General features: G+C 39.8%; 1 protein-coding gene across 7 annotated transcripts in view; it reads left to right on the top strand.

Moving 5' to 3' along the window:
- The window catches only part of rnf220a (ring finger protein 220a), a 186748-nt gene extending 182174 nt beyond the window's left edge, over nt 1-4574 (top strand). For all 7 annotated transcript variants that reach the window (XM_081598661.1, XM_081598659.1, XM_081598664.1 and 4 more), the window contains one exon: nt 2834-4574. In XM_081598661.1, coding sequence (XP_081454787.1) covers nt 2834-2905 — 72 coding nt within the window. In that variant the 3' untranslated portion in view covers nt 2906-4574. The remainder of the gene's footprint in view (nt 1-2833) is intronic.
- The last annotated feature ends 5921 nt before the right edge of the window (nt 4575-10495 follow it).

Here is a 10495-nt window from a genome sequence, read left to right on the forward strand (position 1 = left end):
ACTCATAGCCTGGAGACGGCTGTAAAAATGGGAGGGCTGAGCTGATCAAAGTAAATGCCGAGGAATCTAGTTAACACCAACCCCCAGCTCCTTACTGCCGTAATGAATAAGGCAGCTGGACGCAGCATGACGGGAGCTCACCCGTACGCGCTTACCAACCGCACCGCACAGGAGTAGTAAGCTTTAATAGGTGTGCAAATCAGAAAAAAATGGTATGCTCAAATTATCAATGACAATGATTATCTTTTGAGAAGTTAGCCTGATATTTGTACCTGAACTTGTTTATTTTCATCCCAGTTGAGCCATGAATGATAGCAGGACTTTCTCTGTCAGACTTTAAAGCACATTTCAGATTACCTTCACCCAAAGTGTCCTTTAAAGACTTGGTCCAGCAGCATTGAGGCAAAAACAAATGAAACAATAGAAGGTTACTTTTTTTTCTTTCTTTATATATATTTTCTTTTGTCTCTTTTCGTTTTGATGGGTGCCGATACAAGCGTCGATTTTAATGCATAGAGGTAACCATGTCAACCTTTTACGGTCAGAAATGGATCACGCTGTGTGCTGTGGAGTTGTCACAGTTAAGACTATATAACAAAACAAAAAAAATCTGTTTAGCTTTACATACACCCATTATTAATTTTAAATTACATTTTATAGTCTTAAGAAAGGTTTCAATAGATAAACAAGGTATTCAGTCTTAAATTCATGTATCTATGTAATAAATCAATTAATCGTATGATGATAATTTCAATGTGCATGTTTTATCATTTTTCTTTTCTCTTTCTTTCTACCAAAATTGATCTTCAGTTTGATGCTTTGCCTTGTTTTATCTTCATGATTCATCTTATTTGTAGTTTCTGTTGTTTATTCATTTTGGATATTTAAAATGTCTTCCAGTTCTAGTGTTAAATGTTCATTAGAATTTAAAGTTTAATAATCTTTGAGAATGTGTTCTTGTACCATCATAATGCCGTCACTATTATATTCCTTGAAGGTGGTCTCAAACGACAGTATTGTTTGTCGCAATAACTTCTGGGACAATTTATTGTCTAAGAAAATTTGTGATGTGATAGGCCTAATTTAAGATTGAGGCCTTCGAATGTCTCAGATTCACAAAAAGGAAAAATTGCAATTTGGTATTAAATAAGTTAATCACAGGTCTTATGTTTTTCATGGTAGGACTATTTAATCTCGCATGTTTTGTTTTAATTATTTTTCTTGCGGGACTTTTCTGTCAAGCAAACGTTTGACATCTTCATTCCTTTCTGTAATTTGAGGCCGGGACGGCTACCGCTAACAAACCCTTGCTAGCTAGCTTTTTTTTTTTTTTTTTTTTTTTTTTTTTTTTGCATCTGTCGTTGGAAAGTATTAATTCGTTTTCAGTCGGTTGAATGACTTTAGTCTTCGCCGTTTGCTCACTTCTGTTGCTAACCCATCTGATGCGACATTCAGTCTGTGCAATAAAGCCCCCCCAAAAATCTTGGCACTACTAAAGTACAAAATGTGCAGTTTTCTTTTGTACATTTCTGGACAATACAGCTCAAAAATTTATCACGTTATAAACGTTTCACATTGGTCGACATCGATAATTACAGATTTACTGTTTTGTTTTAAATAGCTGAATTGCCGCCAAACTGGAGGCATGACCTTTTCCGTTTTATCCACAATTTCCTCTCGAGCTGTTGCTCATTTTCTCCTTTCACACTGCGCCGCTGTTGTTTATTTTGAAGCAGTTATGAGGCACGGTGGCCTTAAACTGCTGCTGCTGTGCAAGTTGCTTGACTCAAACGCTGTGTCGTTGTTCAAGAAAACGACGATCCCCAGCTTCTCCTGTAATGGCCGCGCGGCAAAACCGAGTAAATAGAAGGCGCCTGCAGCTAGCCGTTACCAGCCAACGCGGAATAAACAGGATGGAAGGGAAGCTGAAAAGACGGGAGGTGGAGGAAAAAATCCTTGAGACCACCCACTCCGAATCGAAGAGCGCTCTCTGCCCTGCGTTGCGTATTATCACCTGCTGCTTTACTGCAGATGGCGCGCTATCAAAGCAGAGCGAGGAGAGGAAACGGTGCACTGCTTTAAGCAGGTTAAGTTATCCTCACATTTGTAGGAAGGAGGTAATGAGTCGCCATAAATGTTAGTACTTCTGCCAGGCGTTGGTAAACTTTGACATAATAAGAACTTGGAGACTCTACATATGTTGCTTTGTTGAAACGAGTGATTTATTTTGACCTACACAAGGTTTCAGGTCCATCTCATTGAGCTAGAATATCATTAAAAAGTTCATTTGTTTTAGTAACACAGGTCAAAAAGTGACACTGATATATCAATCAATTACACACAGTGATGTATTTGAAAGATTTATTTGCTAACTGCGTTGTTCACGATGAAAAACCAAAGATTAGTTTATAAGAAAATTGTAATATCTCATAACGAGAAAAAGGACTTTTAAAACAGACACTTTATGTTACGTCCTCACAATCATGGGGAAAACTGCTGACTTGATAGTCGTCCAGCAGACAGTCATTGACATCCTGCATAAGGAGGATAAAACATTAAAGGTTTCTAATAAGGACGCTGACAAGGTGTCAAATTTAAGTATGTTTATGGAAAGTTGACTGGAAGGGGAAAAGTGTAGTAGAAGAATAGGAAAATTGATCCCATTGAAAATTCAAATGAATCACAAATAAAAACAGGAGTTGTATCATTCTAACCTTTTGAATTAAATCGCTATGTGAACAAACATCCTCACCTCAAACACCTTACAGCATCATAAAGTGGTGCTAAATCTCATTAGCAGCCAATCTAACTCTTCTCTGTCCACCCACCACAGGGGAACAAGAAGCTGTGCCCGCAGTGCAATACCATCACCTCACCTGGAGACCTGAGGCGTGTCTACTTGTAAAGAGCACAACGGCTGCCTCTTTCATTTCCTTCACCCTGGATTCTGCCCTTTGCCCCATTTGTCACCCTTAGCTTTCTCCTGTGGACTGTTCACCCCAAACCTCTGAGAGCATTTAGAGACAAGACAGCAGTCTTTGAGACTCCACTGGCTCTTTCGGGAGGCTGACACTCTGTTGAAGAAGTGACGCATAGACACTCTCGTTGACTGTCCTATCGTCCATTTGCAGAAAGAAAAGAAAATACGGTGACCTGAAGTCCCAGATGTTTAACAAATAGGTTCCACTGAAGGACTTTTGTCAGTGGAGAACCGTTACCCCACCCGTAAAAAATAAAAAGTCCTGCTGACTCCTGGTAGCTTCACGCTGCTGGGGATGAACTCCTCGTTCCCGCGCTTCTTTAAAATTTGACTCCAGCTTGGACCGCAGGATCATCGTTGATGACTTGACAGAAAGCTTCTTTGTTTAATTTTACTTTTTTAATCTTTGTTTTTTTGGGGGGGGGTTCTGAAAAAGCAAACTCTTTCCTCACAGAACTTTTGCTTAAGTGTTTGGAAAAAATAAAAAATTGGACCAGCCATCAAGATTGAGCTTTCAACCAAACTGAGAATACCCCTCCGAATCTTTCGGAAAATGAAGTTTGACGCTCCCTGTCCTCCACTTCTTTTCATTTCTTTTTCCCTTTTTTGTGGTGTTCTAGTGAAGTAAACCAAAATTTGCCCCCCATTCCAAAAAGCAGTGCAAGCACATGTAATATAGTTCTATGTAAGTTTACAATGTTGGGTGTAAATGACATGGAGTTCTCATACACACTTGTACACGCGAACAACACACACCGAAGTATACATTTAAAATCCCCTTTTTTTTTCTTTTCTTTTTTTTTTGAGCCAAAAGTCGGTTTGGGAATAATGTGTGTGTGGGGGAAAAAATGGCTGGAATAAAAAGCCTTCTGTATTTTTGAAAAGAAAAAAAAAGATCATTTTAAGGTCTGTTGAAGTTTTATTTGAATGTACAGGAATAAAAAGATAATAAAAATAATAAACTACTCAAGACTAGATTGTCAAGATTTTAGGTGGTGTAGTTTTTCTGCAGGTTACCCTGGAAAACTAGATCAGAACATAACAGGACAAATGTTAGTTTTATTGAGTGGAGAGATTCCTATTGCCCAAGCCTTCCTGAAACCATGCAGAGCAGCCCGAATGTTCTCTGAACTGAAACATTTTTTTAGCATAGCTTCTTCTTTTCGCCAACCATTTCTTCTTCGTTTTTGTTGGGATAATGCCATGATCACATCGTAGTCAGCAGACACTTTTTTTTTTTCTTTTTCTTTTTTTTACCCCTACTTGTCTCCAAAAAAAGTTATTTTTCCTAGTATTCCCATAATGCTGTGCTGCATAAAAAGGTCCCAAGAAGCAAGTCCAAAGGGCAGTTTTTTTTTCTTTTCTTTCCCCTAAGCAGTAACAAATGAGTAAAGGCTCTTTAAAGGAAAGATGCCCAAGGCTACACTGGCAATCTCAACCAACCCAGAGCATTTTCCCCTTTTCCCTTTACCGCAGCGGCATCAGCAGCCAAGATGGTGGTGTGCTTTGTGTTTGTAAAACTATGTAATCTGTGATGTCTGTATTGTTGTAAGAAATATTGGAAAAAAAGAAAAATAAAACTTCTCAAATATCATGAGTGGACTTCCTCACACAGGATGAATTGTGAAGAAATTTGGGGGGTGGGGAAGGAACCCTGGCAGATACGGCTTTAATGCAAAGGCGCCCAGAATTTCTATCCATTTAGATGCCATCCAGTGTTGGATGTTGTCAATGGGTCCCACAGCTTCAAAGCTTTCCTGCTCAGTCATACCTTAGAACCAAATGTTTGGAATCCACACTGGGGGTAACTTATAGAACAAGAAATTCCTGTTTTTGTCACCTCAAACGTAGCATTTTCATTAGATTTACCTAATTCTACAGTTAGCTTGAGAGTGGCAGGTGAAAATACTTTTGAACAAGATTTGCAACTTTACCATTCACCCCATTACTTTAGAACATGTCTATCGGACTTTGTCCCCCTCTTATGAACTACAAGAGATTTGCGTCATGGAAATGGTACATGTCTTTCCCATTTGTAAGATGCAACTGACATGGATTAAATACCTAAATATCAAATCGCATCCATTGCTTTTTTTTTTTTTTTTTGCAGATTCCCTTGTTTCTTGTAGTAAATGTTTTTTTTGTTTGCTTTTTGTTAAGGGAGGATGTTATTTTAGGTGTTAGCTCGTTTAATAGTATGAGCTATAACGTTGGTCAAATTGAATTCCCGGTCCAACCTTCACACCCTTGGCAAATAATGAGTGAAAAACATACAAATAAAGTCTTACTGGCTCAGTCGTGACCCAGGTGAACACAAAGCTGGTGGTTGAAAGATATTTTTATTAGGAACAAGAAGATCTGTGTTAAGAGCAACACAGTGAGGGTTAAGCCATGCGTCTGAATAAATGAGGGGTCTAATGAAGAAACGGCGAAGGCAGCCAAAAATGACTTAGGCTATGGTTACTCATCTAAAGAGGTACAATGAAGAATCGGAATCAAATAGAGGAAGCTGTCTTTCAGACTGTGGTAGGACAACTCTTAGCTTTCCAAGAACTACACGCCTTATTGTACCATAGCTAGATAGCACAAGTTTTAAAGACGCTTTGGCATGAAGGCAATCATTAGTGGAGGTGGTTGAGGAATATAAATACCTTGGTATTCATTTGGATAACAGACTTGATTGGAGATTCAACAGTGAAGCTGTCTACAAGAAAGGACAGAACAGGCTGTAATTCTTGAGGTAGCTTAGATACTTCAATAATTACAGGAAGATGCTGCAGTTGTATAAGTCTGTTGTTGAGTCTCATTTCTTCTGCTGTCATCAGAACCAGGGACATACAAAGGCTTAACCTGATAAAGGAAGCTGGTTCTGTTGTGTGGAACCTCAGGAGACAATGGTGCAAAGAATGATTTGAAATAAAGTCAAGAAAATTATGGACAACCCTGTGTATCCTCTTCATGAGGCCATCAAAAAAAGAAGAGAGAAAGAGACTTCAGTCAAAAATGCCTTCAAATTTGCACCAATACAGACTGTTACAAGATGATCTGGGCGATTGCTTCCTGGAGGCAGGGGCCGTGTTGAGGTTTTAAATTTTATCTGATCGCCAACGTTGGCCCATAACATCTGATGTGCCAGTTCGATGCTGACAAGCTTACTGGAAATTGCCTCCCCTTTAAGTAACCATCCCCCATCCTGCGAAGAGAGAAGTGCCAATCCCAACAAGGCGGCTTTTAATGTCAATTCAATATGTGGAAGGCAATGGCCAGACTACAGCCATTGGCCTTGATGTACAATAACTGTAGAAACCATGACGAGTATATTGGTGATCACATTACCTTCCAACCCTGTCCTGATACCCCTTCACCTCACCCTCAGAAGATCATGTCATTCAACCACAACTGTAGTGTCAAAAATATAATTTCTACCAATAAGTTTTCAAAGACATTGTAACCATCTTCAGAATTTAGCTGTACTTACGATTTTGGGATCTCCATCATGGCTGTGAAGAAAACAATCTTTTCAGCATGCAGAAGGGGAGGTTGAATGTGTTTTCTGGGCAGGGTTATGCAATGTCAAGTGTGCTTTCCTTCACACTGTTAATGGGTGGAATAAGAAGAAATTCTCCCCAAAATTGTATGCTCATTCATCACTGTAAGCTAATCACACTAAGGCTTTGAAGCTTGAAGAGGAATCGTAAGAGGGACCATCTTGAAGTGATAATTCTAGGCACATCAGAACAGCAAGTTGTACAAAAATTCAATTGACAAAGTCTAAAAAAAATCAATGACTGTTGGAAGTATGCCAGTAACTACTGCAATATCCAATCAATGTCCAGAAATGTCTGGTTTGTATAGACAGGAAGTCTCACAGTCAGTCACTGCCAAAAGTTGTACTTGATTCCAATGGGATTTGCTGATGTAGAACAATAACTTGCTGGTCTTAACCCTTTTCTGATATTGGGTGTGAAAAGGATGAGTTACAGAAGGAAGCAGTAGTCGTAGTTGCAGCATTCCCAAGCAACATCAAGAAGAGAGACACAAAGAGCTCAAATGTGAAAACAGCGCAGTTGTGGAAGATCAAGGCCTGATTGCTCCAGCGTTAATCTGGGCTTTCAATACTTCAACCCACATATCAGACGTTGGCTCCCGCTTCCTGATGAAACAACCTCAGCGATTTCTGTTAAGTCTCTTGAGCAGTTCAGAGGCCTCAGGCTCCCAGGCTTTTTGGTGGATGATCTTGGCTTCAAGCATGACTGAATTAAAGTGACAGACTCCGTGAATGGTAGGCGTTCGGCTGTTGCTGTAAAGAAGGACAGCTATGTTAGCCACAGATGTCTTTATACAAGTCAGAAATGTTTACTTGCACATTTTGACTTGTTTTTCTCAGTCTGACAAAAAAATAAACATGTGAGACAAGAAATCCTAAGAAGAATCCTAAGAGTCCTTGGAAATGTTGCCTTACACTTATGCACAGGGTGTAAGGTTGATCCTAATTTCGCATTTTCTGAGTGTTTCGCATTTTTACAAACCACAAGTTCAAAATCTAGGCATGCAGGTCTGCCGCTAACGATTACTTCCATTTTACGCAAAACCAAACATAATGAAAGCGCGCGAGAAAAATGGGTTTGGTGCGGATCTGGTAAAAATAACGTGTTTAGATTAAAACAAACGGCTTTTATCCGTTAATTAATCCATTTGCATAGAGCAGGATTCATTCTGCGAGTCAGCAGACCGCCGTTCTAAATGCTTTCTCCAACCGCTGCAGACTGGCAGAAAATCCTGCTGTGACAGACGTTGCCAAAACCGAGGCCTGTTCTCCATAAAGTGAAATACCAACATGTATGAGTGTTTGATTATGAGTCAGTCATTAAGACAAGTATTGTCAGATGCCGATAAAACTTTACACCTGGGTTGAAAACCGCAGCGAGATAGGAGCCTCTCTTGAAAGGCAAACTCTCACCGAAATTGAGACGGAAAGGGATGGCAACATGCTGGCAATATCGCTCCCAAAACCACGAGGTATTCGGAGGATCGTGACGGCAACAGAAAGACGACACAGAAAACAGCGTAGCAGAGAGGTAGATGTAACTGAGATTAATGTCAGCATAAGGTCAAGTGTAATTGTGCCTTTCATGGCTTGTTTTGCAATTGCAATGCAAGTGAACAGATCATGTGGTGCAGAACGATAGTAATAGGTAACAGCAATAGTAACAAGTTACCATAGCCACAAAAGCGATCCTTAAGCAAATTGATAGTAGTCAGGAACAGTTTAATTGCTTTTTGAATTGGGAAGAAAAAAAAAACATATGCAGGGCGCTATTGCCATCTAGAGGCTTTTACCTGACATGTACCAAGTTTTTCCCACAAATAATCTTGCCCTTGCCGTTGGATATCTGGCACCAGATCCTCAGACGACATCTCCGTCCAGGAGAACTCCGTGTTTTCTGAGTTTTATACCTGCTATTCTTTTGGTTAAGCTGTTTTAGAGAGACCTGCAGCACCAAACATCAGAGCTCATGATCGAGGAGCTCCTTGCGAGCGTAATTAGAGGGGGAATTACTGCAGTATATTCTCTCTCAGTACAACGGACTGCTGCTCAGATCTGCATCCAAGCTTCAAAGAAAAGCTGCCCAAGGTAGGGCCTTATTAGACCCAGCGTGAAGACCCAACCCTTTAAGGGCTCCTGTAAGTGCTGTCAGATGTTAATAAAGTCTTGGAAGAGAGGTAATCAGATGAGGAGTAATGTGTTGCAGAACATTTTGGGCAAAAGCGATGCACTGATTATACAAGTAGCAGTCAAGTGTGCAACCAATTAATAATCTGGACACTTATACTTGGGATTGTGTGTGATTTAGTTATTCCATTCAGTGGGAAAACACCAGCGTTCATAAGCTTAAGAGTTTGTTTCAGTCTACGATTGATGTTGAAGGTAACGGAGATGTTGCATGGGCATATTGCGATGCCTTCCAAAAGTATTCCCACTATGTGAATTTTTTTTTTACGACATGTTTTTTAAATCTAACCCTGCTGTCGTTGACCAAATGGTGCAAAATCAAGTGATGCAATTTAGCCATTTTTCCTATAAATAAAACTGATTCGGCATCTGTCCAACTTCACTGCCTCTACATGATGTTGCCACCAACATCTTTTACCGTGGTGACGATGTGTGTGTCTTCAGGGTGAGATTGCAATGTTAGCTGGCTAATAAGATGAAAATGAGTTCCTCCTGAAGAGAGGACCTTTCAGTGTTTATTTTCTACACTGTTGTTTTACCAAATGTTACATGTTTAATGGCTTTCTTCCTGCCACTTTTCCATAATAGCCAGATTTATGGAGTTCCTGACTAATAGTTGTCCATATAACAGTGACTCATCAACCCGAGCTCCAACTCCTCCAGAGTTACCAGAGTTGCTCCTCTGACCATGACCTCAAGGTCGGGCTGTCACTATGGCAACGCACAAGTGGATCTTCCATGCTGGACTGAGTGGCGTATGATAAGATGTTTCAAGCGTTTTATTCCTCCTATGCCTTTATGCTTCGCTCCATGACCTGTCTGTTCTGTTCCTTGGTGTTCATGATTCCGTTTGTTCACTACTGTTCTCAAACAAACAACTGAGGCCTTTACAGAGCAGCTGGAGTTATTCCATGCATGCACACAGGTGGAGCCTATTTACCAATTAAGTGACTTTTAAGGCAATTGGTTGCACTCACTTTTAGTTAAGGATATCAGAGTAGAGATTTTATGCCATGCTTGCAGTGATTTTAAGAAAGGACTTTTCTTTTATCTTACTCTTCCCAGTTGTCGGCGGCTTTATGTTGGCCTACAATATAAGATCCCAATAAAATATCATGAGATTTCTGGTTGTAAAGTGGCAAAACATATACATGCGTGTAAAAATTAAGTGAATTGAGCACTTTAGCATAGGTACTGTGCATAATGTGGAACTGACTGACATTCTTATTCAAAAACAACAAAACTAAACATAGCAGCTGCTTAAAACTGCAGGTATACTTCACTGACTGCAGGTAATTTATGCGACAAGTTTCTAAATACATAATCAGTTGAAGATTTACGCAAATTTGACCCAGTGAACAACGAGTACTTAGTGGTTGTTGAGATAAATCTCTATCATATTAGGGACATGTTGAAACTGATGAGCAGTAAGGGATTTGAATGAGCCCCAGAGGGATGTTTGTCACTAGATTGCACTTTATATAACCTAAAGCTTTAAAATGACGTATACTAAAGTAGACACGAAAAAGTTGAAGTGTGAATGGGATACAAAACACACGTCTGAAAGAGATTTCTCTTATTAAATCTGGTACATTTAAAATGGTATTTTGTCCTTGTTGGTATCATCTGATGCATGAAAGCAAAACCAATAACCTTTTTTTTTTCTTTTGTTCCGCAGCTCTGATGTCCAAGCCACGTCTTTTGGAGGTCACACAGTGTGAGTCCTAATGAGGATGTACACAGCGTGGTGTGGTCATTATTGGCATTTTATAAACACAAGC

This window comes from Poecilia reticulata, chromosome 17 (assembly GCF_904066995.2).
Source record: "Poecilia reticulata chromosome 17, P_reticulata-male-v2, whole genome shotgun sequence".
NCBI lineage: Eukaryota > Metazoa > Chordata > Actinopteri > Cyprinodontiformes > Poeciliidae > Poecilia > Poecilia reticulata.